This window comes from Protopterus annectens, chromosome 14.part0, assembly GCF_019279795.1.
Source record: "Protopterus annectens isolate FY-2018-M chromosome 14.part0, PAN1.0, whole genome shotgun sequence".
Taxonomy (NCBI): Eukaryota; Metazoa; Chordata; order Ceratodontiformes; family Protopteridae; genus Protopterus; species Protopterus annectens.
The window spans coordinates 509,801,752-509,818,787 of NC_056748.1; the positions used below are offsets into that span (position 1 = coordinate 509,801,752).

Below are 17,036 nucleotides of genomic sequence, written 5' to 3' on the forward strand. Positions count from 1 at the left end.
ACACACACTTCCCCTGAGTGATCATTGTACATGGCAGTCCATTTCCTGTTACAGTTCATTAGAACACCTTCAGTACAGAATGCCAGGAATGGGAAATCACAATACTCTGCACTGTAGGTACACTGTCTGGACCATATACTTCACATTCATACCTCTCAACTGTCCAGATTTTCTCAGGATGTCCAAATGTTTTCCTTATAATATATTTGTGGCTTTATGCCATATCACTGGGATGATCTCTGGACTGATGTAACTCATTATTGCATAAACTTGAGTGCATACCTCTCAGCTGTACTGATTTGTGCAGAATTTCCAGTTTTTGTCTCAAATTTGTAATCTTTTCATCATAAGATTTTTGTTTTCTGGCAAATAATTGGCATGTCATTTCAGAGTGAAATCAGAAACTGATGACTGACATTTGAGTTTCAAACTTCATACTCTTCAGAAAGTTCAAGCTAATGTACAACCTATTATTCTATCAACTTTCCAAGTGTGGAAGTGCAATATTAAAAATCTGCCACTATTTTTGGGCCTTTGTCCACCATTAGGTATGCCTTGGTCCATATATCTTGCTCAAAGAGGATGACAGGTATATTTGAGTTTCATTATACCACATTTCTATGTGACATCTATGGCAAATATGTCCCTATGTCTAGTTAAATGTCCCTGCATTATGTTGGCTTTTGTGGAGATATGTTTCACTAACAGATGCACAGCTGTCTGTGAAGCCCTGGTGGTCATTGTGGTATTCCCTGCAAATCCACTTAATGTTGGTGCTCTGATTTATGCAGAATTGTATCCGCATTTGCTTACATGGTTTCCTGGCTGGCAGCACTGTTTCAAGCCATGAAATTGTATTGTACAAACACGTAAACTCCATGTAGAATTGATTAGCAAGCACTGAAAAAGCCTGTTATAAGAGAAACCGTAGTCTGCTTGCTGTTTTCTCATGAATAAAGGAGCATCGGATATTATACCTTTTGGATGCTGGAAGTCTTTTTTTGATGTTGTATTTATTGCTTGTTTCTGTGCACTAGCTCTTCCACCTGCATATATATATATATATATATATATATATATATATATATAATATATATTAGGAAATCCAGGCATTAACTCATTCTTTCAATCAGTCGTTTTTTTTAATTACCTGCTTAATCCATTTCAGGTTATGCTGACAACCAGACCCTGTCCTGGCACTAAGTGATACATGGCAGAGAAAATAATCCTAGTCATGGTATCAGCCCAACATATGTGCACATACCCTTATTTATTCACTCACACATGACACACACACCTACAGGCAGTTTGAAGGATTGTCAATCATCTGGCAGTTAGTACAGAAGATTAAGGATGTAAACTGTTAACATGCTGCTTCCTGTAGGCCAGGGTTTGAGTCCCTCAGCATCTACTTGCCTACTGTGTGACTCTCAGTAAGTCATTTAACCAGACAGTGCTCTGCAGCAATTTGGAAAATTGGGCTAGGCCCCTCAGTTGCCTCCTCAGCCATATTGCCTAGTAGCTACCAATGAACATAAGCATGCTTTGACATATGGGAAGAAATTGAAGTACCTGCACAAAAACAGGAAGGATGTTCAAACTGCACATAAAAGGCAGTCCATCTGAGAAACAAACTGGAGAACCAAGTTCTGTAAATTGACAACATAGTAGCTGACCCACTCTGCTGCAGGTTATGAAATAGATTCACAGTATGGAAGTCTTTATACTCAAATATGGTACACAACTCATCACAGCAATATAAATATACAGGACAAACCTAGTTTCAATGAATTTTTTTAAAATACACTATACAACGTTTTCTGCAGGAAGGTCTCTCCCCTGCACCTTCACATCCCCTTTACTTAAATAAAATTGCCAACTTCAGAACATTTCAGTCTTAAAAGACAATTCAAACTATTCTCATTATAATCCATCAATGTCCACAGCTATTAATTACAGCCTCTATATCGATTATGTTCACCTCACATGTTTGTGATAAAAAAAATGGTCACAATAATATATTCCAACTTGCTTTATACTGATTCACACTAGTCCTGAAAATCCTGTGCAGTGACTGTTTAAACTTATCATGACAAAAGGGTCAGTCATTTTTGCCTATAGATAGCTCCCATAATCAGCCATTGTAGCAACATTGTTGACCGTCTGCACCTCAGAGATATAATTGTAGTAAAAAATCATAGTAATAGATAATACCAATGTCCAAAATAATGTATTCCACATTTGCTTTTTTACAAATGTATTGTAGCCACAGTCAACTATTCCAGCTTGTTTTACACAAATGCACACTAGTCCTACAAATTCGAGGTAATGACTGTTTAACGTGAGCAGGCACCAAGAGGTCAAGTTACTTTCACCCACAGGCAGCTTCCATCCTCACTCAACAGTGACGGTCACTTTGTTGACCATGCACAACTCAGATTTTGTGATGAAAAATAATACCATTGGTAATGTATTTCAAGTTTGTTGTGGACAAACACACAGTAAAGCATTTAGGTTTGCTTCACACAAACTAGTCCTACAAAACCAAACAAATGAACAAATTGCAAGTTAGTAAATAACTTTCATCCACATACAGATAATCATAACCATCCCCACCCCCACTCACCAGTTATTATAGCCATTGTCAAATGTGTACATCTCAAACGTCTGATTGTGATAAAAAATGCAAGATGCTGCTCTTTTCTGAAGGAGATGATACTGCATTTTATGGCATTTAGTTTGAGCCCCTTTTCAGTTCACCAGCAGTTTATTTGTATTAATTCCTTTTGAATTGTATAGGTATCATTTTTTAACTTAACACCTACCCTCAACTTATCACAATCGGCAAAGTTCATTAACCACTGATCTCTGTTGTCAAATTTAAGGTCAGAGAAATAAATGCTAAGCAGAAAGGGGTACAATGCAGAACCCTTGGGAATGTTGCTGGTCACTTTTATCCTAACTGAGGAGGCATCACTGACCCTCACAACATGTTCTGCCATTGAGTCAGTTTGCAATTCGTCTTACCACATAAGGGATCAATATTTAAGGCTGTTAGATTATTGAAAATTCCATCATGCGGTATGGTTTTGAACTCCTTGGCCAGCTCTAAGCAGGAAGCATAGACACTGTGCCAACTGTTGTATAGTAACTCATTTTGTTGATGTTTAGTAATATTATGCAGAATGTAGTACTTTTAGTAGAGCAAAACTCAAGTAGCTGCTTTTCGATGCATTATTTGTTATATTAACAATATCATTTGGGGGAGGGCTTTGCTTTATGATGTCTAAAATCAAATGTTAATAACTGCATACTAAAGTCTGCTCAGATGATAATGCTCTTTACTTGTATGAAGTGTATTGGTTGATGATAGTAATGGCTACTGCAACAGTAATACTGCTGGATGGTACATTGTTATAGCACAGTCTGTAAACACTATCCGTATACTTTTTAACATTTGTGTTGTTTTTTGAAATTTGACAAGTTAATGTCTAGTAAGTGTTTAAAGAGGAGACTGTGCATTGTTCTTGCCTGCTGGAATTGCTTGGTACTGTTTGGCTGACCCTCTAATCATGTTTTGTTCTTTCTGACTTCAAGCCAGTCGAGTTAAAACATATTTCATTTTGTACTCTCCGCGGCATCTAGGTGGTGTTGTTTTCATCACAACCAGAATATTTAAAGGAAAGTGTAGGCCTGTTCCCAAATGTATGGCATTTAATTTTCATTACAAATATTTGTTAAGAAGTTGCTATGACAACTCTTGTCTTTTTATCTAAATCTGAACTCACAGATGCTTATCAGTGAAACTAGAGTACCTGACTGGGAAGCACAGTTAGCTAAATATTTTGAATGATCTGTCACATTAGTTATTCAGTGCTAGATATGCTAATACTACTAGAAATCTTCCAGTCTTTCCAGTATTATTCTAGAATGTACTCCATTTAAATAAGACCAGCTGTCTCAAACACAGCATTGTGTAGATGGAAGGCATAGAAGAGTTTAATGTTTTGGAAGGAAGTGCATGGTACATATTTGTGTTTTGATGGCTTTAATAACAAGAAAGGAAAATCAGATCAATAACCTTCAAATGCAAATGTTTGCAGATGTCCCACTGAGTTTACAATGAAAAAAAAAAAACACTGAAAAGGCATCTTGGAAAAGATATCAAGATATGCTGTTATTCATTTCATGTAAGCAGCTGCTTTGAGTTTAAAAATCTAGATGTTAATATTTTTTTTCAGAATTGATGAGTTAACAAAGAGCTTGGGAAAGACCAGATACTTGCAAACATTAAACTTGATGGAAGGATATTGGCAGATGTCATTTACCACCCCTGCCAAAGAGAAAAACAGCCTGTGTAAGCTCTGATGGTCTGTTTCAATATGCAGTATTGCAAAAGTATAGTTAGCTATTCTGGTATCCTGTGCCATCCCCTGATCTGGTTCCACCCTCAACTTTAAAGGAAGGACCAAAAAAATAACAAAAAAGGGTTCTTTCGTACGTTAGGACCAAAAACAGGGGCTACCTTCTTCGCCTCATCCTAGCTCTGCTTCTGTAATGTTATCGTTTGTGTTAGGTAGAGCTCCTGTATCCTTTCAGAGTCTGATGGCTAAAATACTGAAGCCTCACTTCCAGTATGCTATTGCATACCTGGAAGATGCAGTCATTAATTCAGAGGACTTGGAATTTCACCTAACAAAAGTAAAGGCTGTCTTAGAAGCTATAAGACATACATGCTTGACTTTAAGTGGTGCTAAGAAAAGAAAGCAGAGCGTGGTGAAAGTCAAGTATTTAGAGTACCTTATAGGAATAGCGATGGTAAGACTACAACTAATACAAACAGAGGCTGTAAAAATAGCATGTACCCTCTACTAAGATACAGGAGAAAGGAAAACGCTTTCATTGAGCTAGCTGGGTAATACAGAAAGTTTGTGCACAAGTTAGCCATTGTTGCCTTCACTTTGACAAACCTCACAATAGGGAAATCTCCTGTCAAGGTACAATGGTGTCTTGAGGTAGATGTAGCATCTAGTAAATTAAACATGCTGTATGTAGTTGTACACATATATTTTTCTCTGCTGCATATATTGTATCTTTTTGTTGTATTTTATATATCCTATACCTTACTGTGAGTATCTTGTTATTACCTTAGTGTATTAGTATACATGAATTTGTTCACCCATGTATAATTATGCTGCTGTAAACCTAGGATTACCTTCTTGTATCACTTATCAGTCATCTTAGGTCAATGTCTTCTTAATGTATTTCTGGAACTCTTTTCCTCAGACATTTGTTGAAAAGGGGCCATGTCAGCACAGAATATCCTAGTAAACAAAAGCAAATAATAAATAAATAAAAAGGATCTTGTTTTCTGAGCCTGTGTTAATAATTCCTGAAAATGAGTTAACCTTATATTCCAACATGTCCAAGATGGAATTGGAGACAGTGCTGTATCAATAAATTCAAGGTGAGGAAGCTGAGCAATGCAGAAAGAATATACTCTGCTATTGAAAGAGAGTTTCTACCAGTAAAGTCGACTTTCTATATCTTTCATTTTTTTTTTGTTAGATGGCACTAGCTAATATGTAGGGTTAGGTTTGAGAGAAGGAGCAGTGTTAGAGTTTGCACCCATTACTAAGATGGTGCAGGAGGAGTGGAGCGCCCCAAACCTCTTTAATAATGGGTGCTATCCTAATCCTAATGCTAATGCTTCCCATTCACTCCACCCTAACCCCACACGTTACCTTATTTATTTTATTTATTTATTTTTTATTTTACATTTGTTGACCGGGCTAGTCTAACTGGATATATGTCCATTTTCAGTAGAGGCCTGGGGAGATAAGCTCCGATGATACAAAAACAAAATCACATATACAAAATTAATGTAAACAATGCACATTGCAGGTACAGTAGAGAGAATAATCAAAAAGGTCAGAAGTTCATAAAATAGTGCAAAATATGCAGGTATAAGTAGTGCAATACAAAATGCAGTTTCAATACATAATATACAAAAAGAAAGCAGCTGATTATATACAATATATTAGTACAAAAATAGTCACATTAATGAGATTCAAGAAGATGAAAGTAATACTTACATCTTCTTGAATCTCATTAATGTAGGACAAGGTTTGTTATTAAGAAAAGGATCTTGATTACTGAGAAGAGGAGGGTAGGCTGAACCAAGTAAGAAGAGCTAGTTGATTAGTCAGGTTTAGTACAGGGGCACAACCAGTGTGTTTTGAGGAAAAGTTTCAATTTGATTTTGAAAAGTGATATAGAGGGAAGTGAGGAAAGTTCACTGGGAAGAAGGTTCTAGGATTTTCCAACAGTATTAGAGAAGAGAGAGTAGGAAACCATGGTGGTTCAGCGGTAGCATTGTCACCTCACAGCAAGAGGTTCTCCCGTTCGATTCTCGGCTGGAGCGCCTTCTGTGTGGAGTCTGCATGCCCTCCCCGAGGTCGAGTGGCGTTCGAAAGACATGCATGAAATGGGCGTGCCTTTGTTGAAGGTTGGGCGTCGAGCTGGCACCTCGGCACTGCGAAAATCTACTGCCAATCATTAGCAGACTGGAGTTCCGCTGTGGCGACCCCTAACCGGGAAAAGCCAAAAGAAAAACATTAGAGAAGAGAGAGTCCCCAGCCCTGTTGTTTGATTTACAAATATTTACAAGAAGTTTATGTGACGAAGGTCTTCAGATTGTTGTAGGGGATGATGAGGGTAGATAGTATAGGGGTATTCATAGGTTGGTAAAGGGTTTTATGGACAATGGTCAGTTTGTGGAATTTAAGCTGATTTTGTAATTCAAGCCATCCTAGCTGTTTTAGATTATAACAGTGGTGGGTTCTGAATGGGTTGCCTGTAGCAAATCTGGCTATGTTATTGTAGGAGTTTTTCATTTTATTAAGGTTGTTTTTAGATAAATTAGTATATATGGGTGAGGCATAGAGGAGAGGAGAGATTAGATGGGTGTGAGCAATGCTTATTCTAGCTGAAGGAGAGAGGAAGGGTTTGATCCTGTAGAGAGAGCCTAATTTTCTATTAACAGTTTTTATAGTATTGTTGATATGGGTGTCGAAGTTAAGGTTGCTATCTGTGGTGATACCTAGTAGTTTGTTAGTTGGATCTGGGGATATGAGAGTACCATTATTGGATGAGACTGTGAAATCTATAGGGGGAACTTGTGCGTATGAGTAAAAAGGAGGAACTTAGTTTTTTAGGGTTCAGAAGGAGACAGCGCTGTGTAAACCCTTGTTCAACTGTGTTAAACACCATAACTGTGTTAAATACCTTCATAAAAACCTTTCTGTAACACTGCCACTATTCAGACAAATTGGAAATTGGTGTTACAACAGGGGTTTTAATGGTAACTGCGGTGGTGGTGCTGCGGTTGCATTGTCGCCTCACAGTAAGACGTTGTCCTGTTCGATTCTCAGCTAAAGCGTCTTCTGTGTGGAGACATGCGTGAATGGGCATACCTTCATTGAAGGTTGTGCATCAGGGCTGGCAACTCGGCATGTAAAAATCTACTGCCAGTCATTAGCGGACTGGAGTTCCGCTGTGGCGACCCCTAACCGGGAAAAGCCAAAAGACACAACAACTGAGGGAGCAAATAGTTTTCCTTTCTCAATATTTCATTTGATATTTTTGTTTTCAGTATTGTGTATCTTTGAACTTTGTCTGTGTTTTCAATTCAACATTAAACTAGTTCAGTCATAAGCAGTAAAACCACAAATGCAGATACAGATATATATATTTATGTGTGTGTGTGTGTGTGTGTGTGTGTGTGTGTGTGTGTGTGTGTGTGTGTATTTATATATATACATATACACACACATACACCAAAAGGTAAAAAGGTCACACAGGCAATCCATTCAAGAAAAACCCAACCAAGCTAGCGTTTTCATGTAATGGAGACCTATGGGATGTATGCAAATGATCCCTTAAGGACATCAAATGTTTCAGCTACATGGCTTCTGAATGCCCATGACTTTTTTACTTTTTAAGTCTTTATGGGATATTTTGCAGGCACCTTAATGTTTATGGCATCAACTGGGTTTAAAGATTCTGTGTTTCTGAAGTATTGTTAAATTTTCTATAAAAAAGGCTGCAACATGCATGACCACAGTTAGTGGGGTTTGGCTTTATTGGCCTAAATGTGACCATAAATACTTAAAAAGTAAAAAAAAGTAATGGGTATTCAGAAGCCATGTAGCTTAAACACTTGATGCCCTCAAGGGGTCATTTGCATATCCCATGGGCCTTCATTACAGGAAGTGTAAGGTATCACACAGTGAAAACTGTAGTTCAGCTGTTTTTTTCTTGGACAGTATATATACATACACATGTACGCACATGGGTCTGCTTCTAATGATAAGTGACATTCACATAACCAAGACGAAAATAACGAAACTTCAGAAACCCAAACGGTGACTGTTTACTAGGGTAAGTAAACACTTGGCCGACATGCCCAGTTCTCAACTGTAGTGCGATCCCGGAGTTGGTATATTTAGTTAGAGGGTGTGTGAGAGGTGCCTCCTTAGCCTTTCCTCAGGAAACTAGAGTTCATTATCCTGTTGGTATAATGTTTCTTGCAAAGACCTTGTGCAATATACATATCCCTTCTCTGAAGGACATCCTTCTTATATCATGTCTTTCCTAAAATGCCCACGGCACTTCAGTTAGTATTTTCACCTGTTGTGTACAAAGAAAACCATGGGGCACCTGATTTTTATTGCTACTTTTTGGCAATCATTTTTTTTTTCATGTAAAACAGCTAAAGTATATACTTCAGACTCCCTTTAGAGCATTGTTTTTCAAAATATTTAATTTCCTGCGTACAGTCCTGCTCTGGATATTTATTTTATCTGTGCATTGCTTTGTATTTCTTTAGATGAAATGAATTTTATTGTTACCTAGACCATTCTTGCAGATTCTGAAGAAATGTAAACCGTTATGCTCTAAACTACTCGAGTTTTGACAAGTCACATTTCATCTCTCATAAACAAATTTAAATAAATAACTAAATAAATAAATAGTCCTCTGCAGATGGACATTTACATCTGCTTATTTGCAAATCTTAACATCATCTGCAAAGAAACATGGTTTTAACACCACTAGGAAAGGTAATAACTGGTTCTACTGTTGTTTCATATGAGGCCTTACCAGTAACTTTACTCTACCAATGAGCCATTATTTCACGCCTCACCCCAGCCGTTCATGTCATATGCCTCACTGAAATCCAGATAAATTACATTAGGTTCTCCGCCACTGTTTTCTTCTTATTTCTCCAGTTGAAGAGCTCTGTCAGATATTTCTTATTTGATGTAGCAATGTGAGTCTATGTTGCTTGGTGTCCTACATTTCACTATCCCCAAATATGAAATTTAAAGTATGTTTTGTTTTGTTTTGCACAGGAGTAGAGCGCCAGTTTGAGGAACAGTTGTGGGATGATAAGCATTTACAAAAGCGTTGCTTTCAATCACGGTCGCTGCATAGTGCAAATTGCCTTTCCTCTGAGATGCAGAGATTTTGGATTTTGGTGCTGATTATATTAAGTAAAGTGCTGCAGGAGCAAAAGTGACTATTTAGATATAGTGTGTTGCTTTCCACTCATAAAAAAAAAAAACTTCAAAACCCTGTCTGAATCACACATAAAACTGTACTTTTTTTCAGTGAAAATGGCATTCTTACATGCATGCATCCATCACAATGGTTTCTTCAACCTATTTTCCTCTTAGCAGTTTATTCCATTTCAGGAAATTGTCTACACAACTTTGTTCCACTCCAACAGTTACACTAGCACTGAATGCATCTGCAGCAAAGTCCTCCCATCCACAATTCCTGCCAGGTCTTGTTTATGCAGTATGCAAAATGTAATGCTTATCTGTGCTGCTCCAGTTTGTTGCTGTGTAAGCCACAGTGATATTTTCAGCAAGTGTTATGACATAACTAAGTCTAGGAAGAAGAAGCAAAACTGACTAATTCTTCACTGAGCACTTCCTCAGTTTCATATGTACTATCTCAGCAATATATAATGTGATATAGCACAAGACAGTTTATTGAAAATGCCTTCTGTGTGAATGAAGTTTTAAAATATCATTAGCAAGGAACTAACTGGCATGACAAAATAAATAAGTTCAAGTTCAGTAAACTAGTTGTAGAACAGTCTTAATCATGTATGGATGTTTTCTTCATGATAATTATTCTAATGTGTTTTCTTAGGTCCCTGGTTTAAGCAACCTAACAGAAAAAGTGAATAACATTGCCAGTCGAAACTTGGGAGATTTTGTGCAGCAGGTAAGTCAGTACAGTGATTTTAATTCTGTTAACATGGCTGCCATCTTTTGGGCTTCCACTCTTACAACAGTATGACTGAAAAAAGTGAAAATAATAGAAAATAAAACTACATTTAGTGGGCTGGGGCATGGATCTTGACAATTTATTTTGCACTTTCAAAATAGCAGATTGTTCTGCATACCACTCAGACATCCATATCAGATATCAAGAGCAAGACATAATTAATTAAATAAAAGATCCAAACTAATTACATAGTGATACAATAACTTATCTGTATATTGGGAGTCCTGAGCCTGCAAGTTTCCCTGGATTGAAAAGGGAAGGAGAACTAAGAATCACAATAGACGTCCATTTTGATGAAAATGGGTTACTTTTTCTTCTGCAGTACTGTCAACCTCACTGGAGTATACAGCTCCATAGCAAGAGTGGGGTGAACAGGTCACATGCTCCAGATGCAAACCTGTTGGAGGCATTGAACATTTAACAGAAATCAAGTTTAACAGCTTGCAATCTATCAGCTTAATGTTCTTAGCTGCTTATTAGACAGCTTGTAAACTGCCTATCCAAACAGTCTTGCTTTATTTTTGTTTTTTTTTTTTTTGTTTAAGGTAAACTACCTTTAAAAACAGAACAGAAGGGTAGTTAAGCAGTTCGCAAGCTGTACATAAACAATCCTGATTATGATCATGTAAATGACAGCTTGTATGATGTCAGACTTTTTTTTTAAATGTTCAGCTGGGGGGCACAAAATGCGAGTGCTACATATTTCCACAGGAGTCAGTGTAGACACAGGCAGTGTGACACAGCTCAGAAGAGGTTAATGGAAGTAATGTTATATACTTAAACAGGAATGGGAAAGATGGGTGGTATCATTCTATCTGACTGTAGATGCCTATCATGAAAAACGCTTTCAAATACCTTTACAGGAGCTACAGCTAACATCACACACTCATCTGAGGGATTTTCAGGAGGAGGGGGGAGTATCCCATCCTTACATCTTTAGTGGAGTAGACATCACCTACTCATAAGACACTGGTAAAAGCAAACAGTATTGTATAGTTGCACAACTAATGGCATGTTAGTGTATCAAAGTTCACCAGAGCAAGTGGAGGTTGGGGTATTGCATATTCCACAGACCTGCTGAATCTAGTTCTGTTTGTATAACTTGAGCACTAAACCAGTCCAGCTTTTGTTGGAGAGGGTTCCTCTGCACCCTAGTGACAGGAGTGTGCAATTAGAACTTATCTGATTGAAGGTTGCTGGAACAGGGCTCAGTTTTGAGCTTTTTTATTACTTTATTTTTTTTAATCAGTTTGCTGCTGTTTGCTACATAAGCACTGTGTTTGAATGAATTTGCTCTGGTTTGCGCATTGCCCACTGCCAAGCAGAGATGGGCACTGTCGGTGGTTATAGACGCAAACACTTTTACCTGCAAAGTTTCCCTTAGTACTCTGCTGGTGCTCCATCAGTGAGTTCTCATGACTGTCCCTCACTGACAGGTGATACATTCAGCAAAGCTCCTGAGGTACCAACACAGATCCTACCAACTAGCCCTTTGTATTTTTTGTCCACTTCTCTTGTCCTCTACTTTACCTGAACCTTCCTGTCCTCTCCCTGTTTTCTGACCACATCAACTAACCTAGCATTATGGATGGACAATTTCCCAGTTTCTCCAGCCAGCCTGGTCAACATGGGCATCTTCAGGCAATATAGCAATTGCCTCATGTAACTGACAACCTGCTTCTTCTAGTCAGCACAAATTCAATATGTGAGAGATGCATCTATATCGAGAACCTTGAATCCAGGCTCTGTCACTAACCAGTCAGTTCATCTGATGCTGAGCAGTTTGTCAGCATATACAGCTCATGTTCTGCACCTACCTAACCAACAACACACAAACCTACATATGTGAAGGTCCTTACAAGAAGCTTACCTAAACATCAGAGACCTCCCAAACACAAGCACACTTCACATAATACATCCTCTGCAGAGCATAGTACACATAATATGTCATACACCAGTGTTTCACCAGTCAAGCCCCTAAGACATAGCACAAAAATAAACATCTTAGTCATTGGTGACTCAATGGATAAGGAAAAGGTCACTGTCAGCTGTCTGTCAGGTGCCAGGATCCACCATATCAAACACGCACTCAAGTCTCTCAACAACAGGCACTATTATGACTCCATCATATTCCATGTTGGTCTGATCGATTTGAGATGTGCCTCACTGGACTATATGAAGAGAGATATGACTGAGCTCTCTGATTTGTGTGTCTCAGGCAGGTATGTCCTCAGTCTTAAGCAGCATTTTACCTTCGCCTAGGCTGATACCTCAATACAAACAAAAAAACGATTGACTTCAACAACCGGCTTAGTTTCTGCTGTCATTCAAAGGTGATCCAGTATCTGTCAGCTTGGGATGACATTGTCGACAGACCTTGATGCTTTGCCAGAGATGGGCTTCATCTGTTAACCCTAAGATTTTGGTTAATGGCTAAGGTTCTTGCCATCCCCGTAGCGCCTGTTTTAGGCAATGTCAGAAGAACAAAATTCCTGATGTAAAAATACCCTCTAAAAATGATCTTAATGTTATGCTGTTAAATGCTAGGAGTCTAAACCAAAAACTGCACTCAATAAAAGCAGTCCTAACCCTGGAAGATGCTATTTGTGCAGTCAGTGAGACCTGTTTAAGCCTGCAGAGAGCACCCCAGTTATACCTGGTTACATTTCCTTCCAGATGTTCATTCCACAAATTTAAGGTGTGAGAACTAAAGGAGGTGGTGTATCAATATTCATTAAAGATAAATACACCTCTAGATTGGTTAAACAGCACAATTCCTCTGAATTACTTCAGGTGCAATTGACTGTAGGTAAGACACCTCTTCAGGTCATTGCCAGCTACATAAATCCGGGCATCCACTCAACCTACTTTGATATGCTTGAGTCAATAAGGATACAACCAAACACCCTGGTTTTGGGTGACTTTAATTACCTGTCCATAGACTGGGTAAATTATAAATGTTCTAACTCACTTGCCCAAAGGTTCCTGGACTTCCTTAACTCCAATGCCCTGGACCAGCTGGTTGACACACCCACAAGAGGCTCAAACATCTTGGACCTTTTGCTGACCAACATGGGGAAGCACTGCTCCACCCCCAGTGTGTGTGGCCATCCCTGGTGAGATCTGACCACAAATCAGGCTCGCTGGAAGTAACTATAACAGAAGAACCCCCCAGCAACAACTAAACTAAAAGACGTCTCCAAGACCAATTACAACCTATTATGTGACAGCATGAATAGCTTCATAGCCCTCCCTCCACTGATGTAACAGATAGTTATGCTGAGTTCTACACCAATGCTTTATACAAGCACCTGTAAAATTGTATTGAATCTGCTATACCTGAGAGAACCAAAGCAAGATGTTCAAGTCAAGGAAAAACAAATCTGCCTGGTGGACAACTGCCACTAATAGGCTATACAACAAGAGAAAGAAATTGCTGTGTAGAGTAGGAAGGAACGATCTCAAAACTGGAAACACTCCCTCCTCAAATTAAAAAAGCAAATAAGATTCCTAATGAAGTCCTCCAAAGCTAACTATGAATCCAAAGTAGCTTCCTAACTAAAGATAACCACAAGGCATTCTTTAGTTACATCCGTAACCTCAAAGGTAAGGCCCAGATTTGCACTGAACTCATAGTTAATGGTACTACATATATAGAACCTGTGGATATATAAAATAAAAAAAATGAACAGAATCACCATGGCTAAAGGAAAAACTTTAATATAAGACCAGAGTGAGCGCTTTCACTGCCTAGCAGCTGCTTCGTCAGACTCAAGTAACAGCAGCATTCTTCTACCTATTTAAAAGCAGTCAGTTAGTCAAATTAATTAAGAACTCCATCCTCTTAAAGACACACAGACCAATACAATGCTAACACACTTTCAGCACTTAGTAAAAATTTTACAAAAGAAATGCAGCAGATTAAAACCACACATCTCAGAAATTTTTCATATATAAAAATATATTTAAAATAAAATCAATGGGGGAGTGCCCATGGATGCAACAATGGTTTAATAGATACCATGTCATTTATTCCTGGTATCTTTACTGCATTAAAAACATAATCCAATGTAATTCAGCCAGTTCAGTCTTATTCCTAATATCACCCTCTCTAATGTTATCTCTCACAATTTCCAGCTTAAAAAAGTTAAAATGGTGCTGGAGCCCACTAACTCTGACATGACATGCTAAAGCACTACTCTCTTTAATGTTCCTGATGTTTCCAACTGGTGGGTATAGTAAACCTGCTGGAAGACGGGTTCAGTGGAAAATTCACTCCCCTGTCCCCACCACATATATCCCAAAGTATCTCTACCACATGTCCCCCACCTAGTATCTCTGAGAAGCAGGTCTTAAATGCCCTCTTCAAAGCCAAAAACACAGCCTCTATGGGACCAGACAACATCCCGGCCTGTATTCTACATGGGTTAAAACAGGAATTAGTGGTGGTGCTGCAGTAGCGTTGTTGCCTCACAGTAAGACGTTGTTCTGTTCGATTCTCAGCGAGAGTGTCTTCTGTGTGGAGACATGCGTGAATGGGTGTACCTTCGTTGAAGGTTGTGCGCCAGGGCCGGCAACTCGGCATGTAAAAATCTACTGCCAATCATTAGCGGACCGGAGTTCCGCTGTGGCGACCCCTAACCAGGAAAAGCCGAAAGACACAACAACTGAGCATGCTTTTCAATCACAGCCTAAGCAGTGGCTTTATACCAGCAGAATAGAAAATAGCTACTGTCATCCCTTTGCACAAATGGGGTGCATCCACAGACCCCGAGAACTATAGACCCATTAGCCTGACCATCCTTATCTGCAATGCCATGGAACAAATAATCATGGACCTTATTAACAAAGATGTAGGAAATCTCCAAATGTTCAACCCCACCCACTTTAGGTTTGTCAAGGGGAGATCATGTCTGTTAAAACTTGGTGGTTTTCTTCGAGACAGTCATCAAAGCCCTAGATGAGGACAAATCTGTGCATATGGCCTGCCTAGACTTAGCCAAGGCCTTTGACACAATCCTTCACTCAGGTATCATTGATAAACTCACATAGCTGAGTATCAGCCCATATACTGGCAGGTGGGTTGCAAACTGGTTCACTGATAGAACTCATACAGTCAAAATAGGTGACTCCACCTCCTCCAGCAGACCCGTAACCAGTGGTGTTCCACAGTGATTGGTTCTGGGACCCCTACTGTTTGGAATCTACTTCTCCAAAGTACAGGGTAAAACTAAAGGACTATGGCTGACAAAGTTTGCTGATGACTGCAAACTGGGACCGATCATTGAAACCCCTAGTGATGTCAACATCCTGCAAGAATGTCTTACGCAGACCAATGACTGGTGCCAAAGTCATGGTCTTAAACTTAATGCAAAAAATGCATGATCATCCCCTTCAGCAAGGGTGATGTTCCGGCAAACTTCCACATCAATAGCAAAATCCTAAACACACAGTCGGTGGTGAGAGATCTGGCACACAGATTGACAGCAACCTTAACTTTGATCACCATGTCTCCACAGTAGTAAGAGGGCATTTTACATTGCTCATTTCATAAGTAAGGGCATTGTCTCCAGAAAAAAAGAGGTTATATACCCCCCTGTACTCTTCCCTCATCAGACCAATAATAGAGTACAGCATTCCCTTTGGTATGTTCCTTTCCAAACACATGCAGCAAATGGAGAAGACCACAAAGGTTCCTTAGAAAGAAAATTCAGGGTCTTCAAGATCTCCCTTGTGCAGACAGACTGAAATCATTGTCACTTTACTCTGTGTCATACAGACTCCTCAGAGGCGACCTGTGCCTTGCATATAGAGCAATCTCAGACTTAGCTTTGATGTAAATGCTGCACATTCACAAGTTAAATGGCACATGGGTCACTCACTCAAAGGACCTTAATCTGGTATGTGACATCAACAAAACTTGCTGGAGAGATAGATTTGTCTCACAGAGGTTGCCACACTTTTGGAACAAGCTTCTTATTTATGTTAAACAAATCCCCTCATTGGCACTATTTAAGTGTAATTTGGACGATTGGATGGGTAACCGGAAATTCTCCTCAGGGCTTCCACCTGTGTACCTCTTGAACAGGGACAACAGGTGTTGATTTTAGTGTCTGCTTGAACTAGACACTCTTAGGAACATGGGTTGAACTTGGCTATGCTTATAAGGGCCCTGGGGCCGTTAGCCTAGTAACTTCCTATGATCAATGTTGTGGAACATTTTGAGACAGTCTCAAGTCTTTTTGAGATATAAAACTTATGAGGATAAAACAAAGGCTGTAAATGTCAACTAGGTACCCACACAATAATTTGTTCAGCAATACCCATATTTATGGGGACATGATATAAATGAAGTATTTAGGAGTATAGATTAAAAAGGGTTCAGTTATGGCAGCTAAGGATATGTGGGAATAGACTAAACCAAAGATAATACAAAACACAAGCAATTAAATGGTTTAGTCCTTTTAGTTTTATGTAGAGGTCAGTCATACTTATCAACCAGAGGTGAAGTTGTAGACAATAATTAATAAAGGGTTGAATTAATTTATCTGGGAGCAGAATCGGGCAAGGGGTCAAGTGGGATAAGTTAATCCTTTCAGTAGAACAAGGTGATTTAGGATTACTTGATTTGAAAGGGATAATTTAGAACTACAAAGTTAAGGCTCATATATATAACA

General features: G+C 38.9%; 1 protein-coding gene across 1 annotated transcript in view; it reads left to right on the forward strand.

Annotated features, from left to right (window-relative positions):
- LOC122788694 (prominin-1-A-like) overlaps nucleotides 1-17,036 on the forward strand; it is an 899,670-nt gene that overhangs the window by 565,402 nt on the left and 317,232 nt on the right. Inside the window, exon 9 of the mRNA XM_044055589.1 lies at nucleotides 10,222-10,296. Coding sequence (XP_043911524.1) covers nucleotides 10,222-10,296 — 75 coding nt within the window. The remainder of the gene's footprint in view (nucleotides 1-10,221; nucleotides 10,297-17,036) is intronic.